General features: G+C 39.6%; 1 protein-coding gene across 8 annotated transcripts in view; it reads left to right on the top strand.

Annotated features, from left to right (window-relative positions):
* OPA1 (OPA1 mitochondrial dynamin like GTPase) overlaps positions 1-13,658 on the top strand; it is a 76,398-nt gene that overhangs the window by 50,311 nt on the left and 12,429 nt on the right. For all 8 annotated transcript variants that reach the window (XM_041003032.1, XM_041003041.1, XM_041003036.1 and 5 more), the window contains 2 exons: positions 2,112-2,205; positions 4,752-4,862. In XM_041003032.1, coding sequence (XP_040858966.1) covers positions 2,112-2,205; positions 4,752-4,862 — 205 coding nt within the window. The remainder of the gene's footprint in view (positions 1-2,111; positions 2,206-4,751; positions 4,863-13,658) is intronic.

The following is a 13,658-nucleotide window of genomic DNA, read 5'->3' as shown; positions in this document are numbered from 1 at the left end:
TACTTGTCCTTTTGGTAGTAACTGCATCTTACATACGTGTCAGACTCAGCACCTGTAAGAATGCGTTTGTGTCTAAGTGTAAAAAATAAAAATATGTAAAAGGAAATAAAATCTCCTGGCCTAGAAATTAATTTTAGTTAACATCTTGTGTCTCCATATAACATAACCAAACACTTCATGATGGAAATCATCCCACAAAACAATACTGACCATACTTTCATTCCTCATATCATTGAAACTTGTTTCAAATTAAATAATTCTTTTTTTAATGCATTTATTGGAAAGAGTCACAGAGACAGAGATCTTCCATCTGCTGGTTTACTCTGCAGTTGGCCACAGTGGTTAGGTTTGAGTCAAGCAAAAGCCAGAAGCCAAGAGCTTCTTCCAGATTTCCTGTGTGAGTGGCAGCGGCCCAAGTACTTGGGCCGTCTTCACTGCTTTCCCAAACCATTGGCAGGGGTGCTGAAGCAGAAGTGGGGCAGCCAGGTCTGGAACTGTATGTATGGGTAATGGCATCACAGGAGGTATCCTTGCTCCCGCACCACAATTCTCACCGTGACATAATTCTTCCAAAGAACCATGCAACATTGTTATGCTGGACTGTTTTAAATGATGTCACTTTTTACAAAGTAACCCCTAGGGGGCAGCAGATTGCTGTATTTGAGCATTTTGTTACAGGCAAAGAATGTTTTACCTTCTGAAAAAAAAATTGTGATCAGCAGTCAAAAAATTTTTTTCATAAGTGTAAAAGAAATTTGCATTTAAATTCGTCTAAGCAAAAAAAAAAACTGCACAATTTAAATTGTTGAGAATCCTTTGTATAGAATAAACTTTAAAATAAACATGAGGGATGGACATTTGGTACACTGGTTAGGATGCCACTTGGGCTGTCTGCATCCTGTCAGAGTTATTCATCCCCAGCTCCAGGACAAGGCTGATGTGCTCCCTGGGTGACAACACGCCATAGCCTCAGGAGCTGCATCTCTGCCCCCAGCTGAGACACACAGGTTGAGTTCTTGCCTTGTGGCTTTGGCCTGGCCCAGTCCTGTCTGTCACAGCGTTCGTGGGAGTGAACCAGTGGATGAGAGCTCCTTCTATCTCACTGTCTATCAAAGCAAATAAATAATGTTTAGAAAAAAATAATAATAATGTTTAGAATTAAAGATATTTTAAATATCTTTATTTTCTTATATAACTGAATTAGAAAATACACACTCAAAAGTGGTTCACCTGGGGACAAAACTAAGATAAACATGATTGTTAACTGATATTAAGTATGAACTGAGGGAATACTTTAAATGCTCATAGGAAATGGGATCTAAAGATTATGTGACATCTATATATGCATGTAGTTCACAGAAAATGCATATCATAAAACTGGTATGCCCTGATTTAAAGTATTTTTTACACTAAGGTAAACTGATTTATTCTTCATAAACTTTTTAAGTCCCTGCATATGCCATGAATTTCTGTTTATGTATAATATAATGAAATTCTGTACTTTCCAACTTTATTTGCTGGAGTCAAAGCAAATCCACCAGCACTCATTTGGCTCAGTGACTCAAAAGCCACATGTAACTCCTGCTTCTGTTATCAGAATTCATGGCTTCAAGGCTTACCTCCTCCTCTGATTCCAGCTTCCTGCCAGTGTGCACCGTGGGAGGCAGGAGGCGAAGGCTCAAGTTCTTGGATCCCCGCCACCCTCGTGGGAAACTCAGATTGACTTCCAGGATTCTAGCTTTGTTCTGCCCATCTCTAGTTGTGGGCATTTAAGAAATAAACTAGAACATGAAAGATTTCTCTGTCTCTGTATCTCTCTCTCTCTCTGTCCATCTCTGTCTTTCAAATAAATGAAAATAAATTCTGTATTTAAAAAAGAAGCTATGTAGATGTGGAGCAGATTGAACAGAATATAGTAAAAACAGGCAGAATTTTGTGAATATCCAAAAAAGAGCCCTCCACTTGTAACTGTAGGATTGTATGTATTAGAGTATATAATAATGTATATTAAAACTTAGGCTAGAGGTACTAACTGATGCTTATATGTGTGTAAACACTTAGTTCTCACTTACAAATTTTCTGCTGATAATCTTACTTATTTAATATTTCAGTTGGAATGCAATGATGTGGTCCTGTTTTGGCGAATACAGCGCATGCTTGCTATCACTGCCAATACTCTGAGGCAGCAGCTTACAAACACTGAAGGTAAGCCACAGTGGTTACTGCTTTCTAATTTTGGCATTAAAGCAGTGGTAGCATCCATTTTTAATAGGAGGACCACAGTACTTCATTAAAACTAGATTTGTTAATAAAATCAAAAATTATAATTTGCCCTTAAAATATTAATTAAAAACACTCAGTAGGAAGTAAAACATACCATTAGTGTCTATCTTCGTTATACAAAAGCTCCATCAGTAATGAACTGTTTGGAAATCTAGACTTCTACTCATTAGAGAGTTTGGCAAGGCAGCAGGCACAAACTAAATGAACATAAATTAATGACTTTAGTGTCCACAAACAATTCTATGTCTGAGAAAGAACTTGTAAGAACAGTCCCCTTTAAAAGAACCTTAAACACCTAGGAATAAGCCTAACCAAAGACACAAACAATCTCTACTTCAAATTGCAAAATGTTAAAGAAATAGAAGACATTGAAAGATGGAGAACTTTACTGTGCATGTGGATCAGTAGAATCAGCATTATCAAAATGCCCATATTACAAAAACTGATCTAGATTTAATGCAATCCCAATTAAAATCCCCACAACATTCTTCTCAAAGCTAGAAAAGATGATGCAAAAATCATCTGGAAACACAAGAGACCATGAATAGCCAAAGCTATCTTAAACGATAAAAAAAAAGCTGGAAGAATCACGATTCCAGACTTCAAGGGCAGTAATAATCAAAGTGTCTGGTACTGGTACAAAAACAAAATAAGATCGTTGAAACAGAATAGATACCACAGCAGTGAGCCCACACGTGTACAGCCAACTCATCCTCGACAAGAGAACCAAAAATAACCCAGGGAGGAAGATTAGTCTCTTCAACAAGTGGTGCTGGGAAAATTGGATCTGCATATGTAGAAATATGAGACAAGATCCCTACCTTTCACCTTATACAAAAAATCAGCTCTAAATGGATCAAGAAACTAAATCTCTGTCCAGACAACATCAAATTACTGGAAGAAAATACAGGGAACACTCTACAAGACACAGGCAAAGACTTATTAGAAAAGACACCAAAGGTACAGGAAATTACAGCCAAAATAAACAAATGGGAATACTTGGAACTAAGAAGCTTCTTTACAGCAGAGGAAATGATCAAAACAAGGAGGCAGCTAACGGAGTGGGAGACCGTCTTTACACACTGCACAATAAATAGGGGACTGATATCCAGGCTCTATATGCAAAGAGCTTCAGGACCTCAACAACAGCATGGCAAACAGCACTGTTAAAAATAGGCAAAGGAAATGAGCAGGCATAAATTTCAATGACTAATAGACATAAAAAATGCTCAGGCTCTGTAGCTATTAGGAAAGTACAAATAAAAACCACATTGAGATTATGTCTAACTCCAATGAGAGTGGCTTACATTCAGAAACCAACAAACAACTGCTGGCAAGGCTATGGTGGAAAAGGCTCCCTGCTAGTGGAATGTAGGCTAGTGCAACCACTATGGAAGTCAGTATAGAGAGTGCCAAGACAGTTGATCTACCATGGGACACAGCTGTTCCACTCCTGGGAACATCCAATCGAAATGAAGTCTGCATAGGAGAAAGCGACCTGCAACCCTGTATTTGTCTTCACAGTAGTGAAGACATGCAAACTATGCAGATGTCTGTCAGTAGAGGAGAGGGTAGAGGCACTGGTACGCCTGCTTCATGGAATACTACTCAGCCATGGAAATAGTGAAATCCTACACTTTACAACAAAATGGTCCCAACTGGAGACCGTTATGCTTACTGAAACGAAATGAGTCCCCAAATAATAAATATCATGTCCTAGGTGATACAAGCAGCCTTTTTTTGCAAAATTCAAAATACATATATTCTTAGAGATGAATTGTAAATGGAGACTAGCATACTGGGAATTGAAGCTATGTTGTAGTACACATCTCTACTCCCAAATAAAAGTAGGACTCCCAATATATCATGTCTATACCTTTACAGTATGAGTCTAGATTTCCTAACTTTACCTATATGTAACATGTCATGAGACATTTAAATAGCAAAATGTTAAACTAAGGGACCATACTACTGTGATAATATGGAGGGAAACAGGAGGAAAGGAGTCTGGAGGGAAGAGGAAAGAACCCTATAATTGGAAAATTGTATCATGGAAAATAATAAATATGCTTGAATAATAAAGTACATCAACATGGAAAAAAATTTTTTAAATCTAGACTTTCATTAAAGTATTTTTAATTAAGAATATGTGGTTCTCTGAGATGAGGTGTTAGTTTCAGGCTGATAAAAATATTCTGTAATGCCAGATATTCCATAGTTATGACAATTATAAACTTCATAGATCTGATATCATGAGAAAACATAAAGGCTTACTATCCAAGGGAAAGTACTTCAAGAGAATCTTGGGAAAAGGGAAAATATGAGATAAGTTTATTTTGGTGCAAAATAGTTGAAATCTAAGCTTTCTGTAATACATTTTTCATGAACTATTTGAAGAGCAGTTCTATAGTTAATTATTGTGTAGTGTTTACAAAGACACCTCAAATATCTTTACTTACTTTAAACAGTTAGGCGACTAGAGAAAAATGTTAAAGAGGTATTGGAAGATTTTGCTGAAGACAGTGAAAAGAAGGTTAAATTGCTTACTGGTAAACGTGTCCAACTGGCCGAAGACCTCAGTAAGTAGCCCCCTGTGCCCTCCACCTCACCACCTGTCTGCCCTCCCTGTGTCCGTGTATGTGCTTATCCATTCAAACAAACTACAGAACAGTTATCTACAAAGAACAAAGCGCTGGTTTCTGACTTGCAGTCCTGTCACTGCCATGTACCTTACTGTTTATATCTTGGATAAAATTTTTTTCAACAAATGTAATGCAGTCACCAAAAACAGAATGTTAACAATGGTACTTTGCTGTATCTTAATCTCTCACCCCAGTGTCCCAGTGTTGTCTGTCTATAATCCAGTTTCCTTTTCTTGGAAAATGCCATTTATAAATCAGGATGTAAGATCTAGATGTATTCACTATTACTGGAATATTAGTGCTCCTAGGCCCTCTAGTAAAAAGAACCACGAAATTAATGTTCTGTGTATTTATGTATAAATGTGCAAATGTATATATACATGTTTGTTCAATCATATGCATATATTATATTGAAACCCCCGAGTTGATTTTGATACTTCCAGTTTTAGTCCAAGGGTGTAATACTGGTATTCTTAATTTGCATATTTGTAACTACCTTTTCTGATGGTGAGATACTTGGCTCTTGGTGTTTTTAATGAATATACTTACTCTGATTAGTATTCCTGTATGTGACCAAACCTTGTCACTGTCCCCTCACTGTGAAAATTTCACCAAGTTCAGACTCAGTGCCACACTAGGCTACCATCAGAGTTCCCCACCCTGAGCGGACACGCTTTTCACTGGCTCATTAGGAGAGTTGGTTCCACAACCATTCGGAAGTCTCTGGCTCATAATTTCATGCTGAATCAGTACTATTATAGGAAGAGGTATGTCGTTCCCTTGATATATGCAAGTGTATTCTTTTATACACTCAGGATGTGATTTTTAGATAGTGAAATATTTAAGTGAATTTTACTACCATATAAATTTGTATTGATTGAAAAAGCTCTTTTCATGTTTTGTATTAAACCTTGTATAATCCATCGCTGTCCACTCCTACTTGGTTTATTTAAAGAAAGAGTATTACCAACTCAGATATGTACACTGCCAAGCCCAGCCCCGCGTTCTCTGGTGATCTGAGAATGTAGTCTTCTAAGTCTCTTAAAACAATTTACCGCATCTGCACATATGAACTTATGGTGGTGTTAATGTACCAGATAATGTGCTTGGAAGGAACTGTCTCACGGGTGACACAGCTTCATCAGTCACACCAAAGGCAACGAACCATGACTTTGTCCCTCGGTTGAAAGGAGTCTTGAGTGCCTTTTCCTTCCTGTTGTCCTTAATGTGATACTGGGGAATGTGGTCACAGATGCTTGCAGTTACTACTGTGCTATACGAGTACATATGTGTACTATATGGGTACATTTTCCATTAGAATATGGTGTGTTTGCTCATAGAGTTTGGAGAAAGAGGGAATCAGGCAGCTTTACTGTAATTTCAGAACAGTGGACAATAGAGTGATTAAGGGATTGTTGAAATTCTGGTGCATTCATATTTTTGCCAGTCTTAAACTTGCCCTGTTTTAAGTCACTGTCGTTGCTTTGGAGATTCACTAACTGCTATCCCCTAAGATGAGCACCTAAGAAATAGTATGTTGTTCTGTTCTAATCTAGAGAAGGTTTATTTTGAAGGTAGATTCCATAGCTGGAGCAGGAAGGGGACAGAGTGAGCCTGAGGCATCTTAGATTTTAGAAAGAAAGAACATAAGAACATGTCAACAGGACAGAGGCTATCGTTTTTATTTTTTTTAAGATTTTTTATTTTATTGGAAAAGCGGATGTACAGAGAGAGACAGAGAGGAAAATCTTCCATCCAATGGTTCACTCCCCACGCGGCCACAATGGCTGGCGCTGAGCTATGCCGATCCAAAGCCAGGAGCTTCTTCCAGGTCTCCCACGCGGGTGCAGGGTCCCAAAGCTTGGGCCGTCCTCAGCTGCTTTCCCAGACCACAAGCAGGGAGCTGGATGGGAAGTGGAGCCGCCAGGACTAGAACCAGTGCCCATATGGTATCCTGGTCCATTCAAGGCGAGGACCTGAACCACTTTGCTATCACGTCAGGCCCGAAAGAGGCTATCTTGAGGAGTCTCCAACGGACCAAACCTGAGAACATCTGCACATCAAATAAATAATGGCAGGAAAAGCAGTTAGTCTCACTTGGAGATACCGTTATCCCGTGTTGGAGTGCCTACATTACAGTCCTGAGATTGGTCCCGTTCCAGCTTCCTGCCGATGCACTCTCTGAAAGATTGCAGGTAATGGCCCAAGTTCCTGAGTCCTTGCCACCATGTGAGGGACCCAGAGGGAATACTCAGCTCCTGGCTTCAGCCTGGCCCACTCCCAACTACTGGGGCCATTTGGAGAGTAAGCCACCACTTTGAAGAAGTCATGATGCTAACATTGTTATTCACTGAGTAAAATAGGAATCCATGAGTTGGTGATTATATACACAAGTAAATAAATTAATAACTATGGATGGAATATTTATATAATCATAAAAAATATTCATTAGAAGAGCTAAATGAGAACTTTATGCTGGAGAAGTCTGGGAATCATCATATTAAATGGACAAAGTTAATGTTACCAGTTACTATCCTATCAAAACTATGTTCTACCTTATAGAATTCAAGTAGAAAAATGTGGTGTCCCCGCTAGAATATTATTACCAAAGGTTTCTGTCACAGAGCCAGCACTGTGGCAGAGCAAGTTATGCTGCCGGCATCCTATATTGTGCACCTTTTCAAGCACCAACTGCTCCACTTCTGACCCAGCTTCTTGTTAATGCACCCAGGAAAGCATCAGGAGGCGGTTCAAGTCCCTGGGGCCCTGCCACCCACCTGGGACACCCAGATTGAGTCCCTGGCCCCTGATTTCAGCCTGACCAAGCCCTGGCTCTTGTGGCCGTTTGGCAGGTGAACCAGCAGATGGAAAGAACTGCTTTCTCTCTCCTACCCTTAATTCTGCCTCTCGAGTAAATAAAATTACTTTTATTAAATAAAGATCTATATCTTAAGTTCAGTCAAAACAACACATCAGAGAAGCCCAGATCAAGTCACCATCTACAAAACAACTGTCCCGTAGTCATCTATCTAGTGGTTCACTGCCAGATAACCATAATGGCAGGGCTAAGCCAAACCGAATTGAAGCCAGAAGCAGAAACTGCTTCTCCGTCTCCCACATGGGTGCTGGGGGCCAGCAGCACTTGGGCCATCTTTCACTGCTTTTCCCAGACGTGAAGCTGGTTTGAAAGTGGAGCAGCCAGGACTTGAACAAGTACCCATATGGGAGCCCGCACCCCACAGGTGACAGTTCTACCTGCTTCCTCACAATGCTGGCTGCCAAATAATTCAAGAAGTTTTTATAGCTATTTATATACAGTGTCAACCTGGGTTAACTCTATTTGGGTATCCATTGTAACTTTTATTGAAGTAAATCAAAGAGTTTTTCTTGAACATTTGTTTATTTTTATTGGAAAGTCAGATTTACAGAAAGAAGGAGAAACACAGAGAAAAATCTTACATCTGCTGGTTCACTCAACAGGTGCCCAAATGGACATAGCTGAGCCGATCCAAAGGCAGGAGCCAGGAGCTTCTTCCAGGTCTCCCACGTAGGTGCAGAGTCCCAAGGCTTTGGGCCATATTCAGATGCTTTCCCAGGCCAGCAGGGAGCTGGATGGGAAGTAGAAAGCCAGGTTATAAACCAGCACCCATGTGGGATCCCAGCATGTGCAAGGTGAGGACTTAAGCCACCAGGCTACCGCACCACGCCTGAAGTAAAGAGTTTTTCTAGGGCCCAGCACAATGGCCTAGTGGCTAAAATCCTCGCCTTGAACACACTGGGATCCCATATGGGCACTGGTTCTAATCCCAGCAGCCTCACTTCCCATCCAGCTCCCTGCTTGTGGCCTGGGAAAGCAGTATAGGTTGACTCAAAGCCTTGGGACCCTGTACCCGCATGGGAGACCTGGAAGAAGTTCCAGGCTCCTGGCTTCAGATCGGCATAGCTCTGGCCATTGCGGTCACTTGGGGAGTGAATCATTGGATGGAATATCTTCCTCTCTGTCTCTCCTCCTCTCTATATATATCTGACTTTGCAATAAAAATAAATACATCTTTAAAAAAGAAAAGAGAGTTCTTTCTATTGTGATTTACTTTATGATTTATGAAATTTATTTTGTATTTGTTATCATAGAAAACAAGTGAAAAATACTATCATCTCACAGACTTTTGCTGTAACTTGCTCCCTGTCTTGTTCTAAGATACCTCTGTTGTGTTGCTTGGGAGTTTGAACTTGGCTTTTTTTTTTCTTAACTGTTGTTTATTAGAGTGCATAGTATACTTACCATTTTCTATGCGTACAATCAGAAAAATCACTGATACCCAAGAATAAAAGGTTCACTAGTAGTCATTTAGGGTGTTCTTGTGAGGTTTAAGGAATCTATTCTTCCTTGTTTTAAAATACATTCTTTTCATATTAAAACTTGACATTTTAGTAAATACTTGAATACTTTTTGTATGCCGGATATTCCGTTAAAGGCTTTCCTCTTTGACTTGATTCTCCTCAACCTAGGTGTAGTTGTTTTTCTCATTTTACAAATGAAGTAGGAGCTAAACCTTTAAAAATACAGTTACATGAAATTGTTCTTCATTTTGGGGAGCTTTCTTCATTAACAGTATCCTTGGGTCAGAAAGACATCTATTAGCGATGCTGGTGATATACATTGGCATGCTGGTTACTTCCTGCAATATGAGAAATATTGAAATTCAAGCTTTTAAACTATGTGAAAACTGTGACCAAGCATCTCATGAAGGAACATTTGTAACATTAAAGTAGATAAAGTCGCCAAACAGATGAAAGGAAGTTCATTTTGTCTTTATGAGTTTTAAACATGTCTCCAGATATGTCAGATTTTACCCTAATGAAGTGTATCGTTACCCCAAACTGAGAGATTTTCAGTATTGTTGTGTCCACCCTCAGAGTCCTAAGGTTTAGCTATTACAACTACAACCATGAAATCCTTAGCTGAACATAATAATAGCTGTTTTTGTAACAGCTAGTTTGAGAGTATTAAAGCATCTTTTCCTAAGTTTCAGTATCTTTGTGTTTCCTGTACTTTATGAGAGCTGAAGACATACTCCAGTGAAATCTGAGTAAATTCATAGCAACATTTGATTTGGCAGCAGAATGTGAACAGAGGTGAATTCCTTTACTTGGGCTACCATTGTGCAGATTTATTTTAGTGGTATAGTTTGATATTCTTAATATTAAAAACCAGTTAGCTTAACTAGGCTCATAAATTAGAATTTTCCAATATCTCTGGCCTTTTATTTCCTGCAGTTCATTTGCTCTGCTGACTGCCTACACGAGGTGGCAACAGCTGGCCTTTTTAGCAGAGCTCAGAGGGATTAGGGAGAGGAGCCCAAGCCGCGGCGTGTGCGGCCTCTTGCCTCTGTTGACCATCCTTTATTGTTTGATGCCTGAGCATCTCCCAGACAGCAAGCAATTGTTTCTGGAAACGTGAAGTTTGTTTCTGCGGGAGTGTACAATGCCATGGGGGCTCGTCTTTGTGTCGCTTCGCTTTCCCAGTCTGCTCTTGCCCTCTGTCCTGGGCCTTCTCTGCATGTTCAGAAAGCAGCAGTGTTACAGCCTTTATGTCTTCGTCTGCATGATATTCAGTTTTAAGTGTAAAACTCAAAAGTACAGACTAGACCTGGAAGTTATTTCTTCTGAGTTGCCAGATTTCAATAATGACGATCATTTTTAAGATGAAACCTTTATTCATAATTAATATTAGCCATTTGACAAAAACAGATATATTTGTAGATTTTTTTTAATTACGGTAATGAAAAAAGGAGCCACAAGAGAATGCCAGTTTAAATAGCTAATATTAGAAGATACACATACCATAGGTTCTTGACTCTTGAGAACATTCTTTTAGAGACTCAAAAAAATTTTTTTAAGATTTATTTTATTTATTTGAAATATAGGAGCATCTGCTCATTCACTCCCCAGATGCACAAGTCAGAGCTGGACCAGGCCAAAACCAGAAGCCAACAGCTTCCCCTGAGCTGCCTAGTGCATGCAAAGGCCCAAACAGCCCATCTCCACTTCCATATGGTACTGCTTTGCAGGCAGTAGCTTAACCCATTCTACCTCCACCCTGGCCCCTCTAAAACATAATCCTAATTTAAAGTATAGTTACATAAAGAATATCTTCATGCTGTGTTAAAATTTGATTTAGAAATAGTCTGGACCTAGCTAAGTATATATCCTTAGTTAGCCAAAATGATTTTGTTCTTGTATGTTTAGAAAGGGTTCAAGATTCCAGACCTGCCAGATCCTGGGGACATGATAGATTGAAAATAGTGTCCCTGAAGTGGATGAAACTGGACATCAGCCTGAACAATTATTATACTCATAATTTGGAACTTAAAAATGCATGGGAGGGAAATTCTGTGCTTGAGCCTTTTTTCTCAGGTGGGACTCTAACATGGATGTCTTGACAAGGCTGCATAGGTGAATCTCCCATCCACCATCCTCCCCTGTGCCTGCTCCTGCACTGGTTTCCTCCACTGCAGGACAGCTTGTCACCCTATTTAACGTGTGCTTTTGTAGAGTCTGATATTATAACTGTTGGAAATTTAGTTGGTTGTTTGAACTACAACCGCAGTGCTGTGTTGATTTTGTTTCTGTGGACTTACCAAAAAGATGAATTTTAAAGGAGGAAAAAGTCATACTAAGTTATAGAAATCTAGGGACCTAGGTTTAGAGGAGTTTTTAAAAATGAAAACGTTTTTTCATGAACAAAAATAACCACCAATGAGTAAAATGAGGTACCCTGGAGCAAAAGCAGGAACTGTAAAGATTATTCCTGCAGCATCCGTTATGCAGCTCAGTAACTTGCTGTCGTGGCTGACCAAGATAAGGCCTCCGCACCGTTTCATCTCTCTGTTTCTAGCACATCTCTAAGCTATCTTTCCCATTTTTCTCTTTTCTTGCATTTTTTCATTGTGCCCCTTTCATTATTGCTTGAATTTAAACTGGTTTTTTCCCTCATACCTACTTATCAGCCTTCCTTCATAAATTAAAACCTTATTCAGGTATTATGTAGTGTTGCTGAGTTCAGTACAGTGCATACAGCCCACTGTAAACAAAAAATGATCAACTCCCAAAAGAATTTGAAAAAGGAAAATATGTTCATGTTTTTGTGGTTGATCCTTTTGCCAAAGTGATTTGATTTCACACCTGAATTCACCATGCTTGCATCATGCATGTCCAGTGAATGTTTGGTTATGATCTTTGGATACAGAATCTTCGTTAGCCCCTTTCTTCTCTTCGCTTCAATTTGAAAAGGTGGAGCAGGAGAGGAGGTATGGTGTAAGCTAACTCATCCCAAATAACCTATCCTCGTATGTCTCCAGAAAGCCAGTACCAGCATCTCATTTCTTTCTTTCTTTTTATTTTTTATTTTTTGCAATTTTATTATTTTTATTGGAAAGTCAGACATACAGAGAGAAGGAGAGACAGAGAGGAAGATCTTCCATCGTTAATTCACTCCCCAAGCGGCCACAATGGCCAGAACTGAGCCAGTCCAAAGCCAGGAGCCTCTTCGGGGTTTCCCACGCGGGTGCAGCGTCCCAAGGCTTTGGGCCATCCTTGATTGCTTTCCCAGCCACAAGCAGGGATTTGGAAGGGAAGCTGGGCTGCTGGGATTAGAACTGGTGCCCATGTGGGATCCTGCACGTTCAAGACGAGGACTTTGGCTGCTAGGCTACCGTAAGGGGCCCAGCATCTCATTTCTTACAGAGTAGCTTTCACTGGCTGGCCTTACCCCAGAAGCTAATCATTCCCTCTCTCAGTGTTGCAGACTGGCTTCCTCTATATCAAAACCGCTTATGTGGAGGCCACCAGTGACCTCTTATTTAGCAGTCCACCCTGCTCACCAAAAAACCTTAATAACTAGAAATAAATATTTATATTTGAAAAAAAGAAAACTGATATTTCTACAGAATAGATAGTTATGTGCTTGATTCTTAAAGTATTTTTTTCTGTTTTTCAGCGTAAAGTGACTGAATTTTTTTAATTCTATCTTGTTAAACATAGCACTTTTCATAATAGCGTGGCATTGACGAGGTGAAGGAGCTAAGGAAGGTAGTGAAGAAATGTGTATTCTTGAGCCCAGTGGATGTAGTGGACTCTGATTTATGGTGAAAAAACAGCCACAAAAAAAAAAAAAGAAAGAAAGAAAGAAAGAAAAAGAAAATAAGAAAAACCAGTTGAGACGGAGCAGAGTGGCGCCTGGGAAGGCCGCTGTGTCCGGGCAGCAGTCCCCCGGCGGCAGTGCTCCTCACGAGGCCGCGGAAGGCGCTTTCGGAGCCGCTGACGGCAAAGTTCACAACTCCAAACGGAGCTCTTAGAAGGAAGCACAGTTTTCGTGGTCTGTCCTTTAAAGTCACGCTGGAGGACCTTGATTAAATACAAGCATAACATGAAAAGGAAAATAGTCTGGAGACTACTGATACTAAGTGCTTCATTAGGAAGGTGTTTTGTTTGTTTGTTTGTTTTGCTCTGAATTTGAGTTTTAACTGATGGAAGTTTCTTTAGTAATTTATATATTGTATTTCCTAATGTCTTAGAGTGAGTTTTACTTATATATTACAGTAAAAATGTTTTTGGTGTTGAAAAGGCAAGTATACATAATTAAACCAAAATTGGGGTTTTTTCCCCTCCCTCTATTAATATGTACTATATCCTAAATGAAAAAGATTAGAATAAAATGTTTTTACAGTTAGA

The sequence above is a fragment of the Ochotona curzoniae genome, unplaced genomic scaffold (genome assembly GCF_017591425.1).
Source record: "Ochotona curzoniae isolate NIBS_2020 unplaced genomic scaffold, NIBS_Ocur_1.0 scaffold_2587, whole genome shotgun sequence".
NCBI lineage: Eukaryota > Metazoa > Chordata > Mammalia > Lagomorpha > Ochotonidae > Ochotona > Ochotona curzoniae.
Note: the sequence above shows the minus strand (reverse complement) of the source record. Positions and strands in the feature narration are given on the sequence as shown.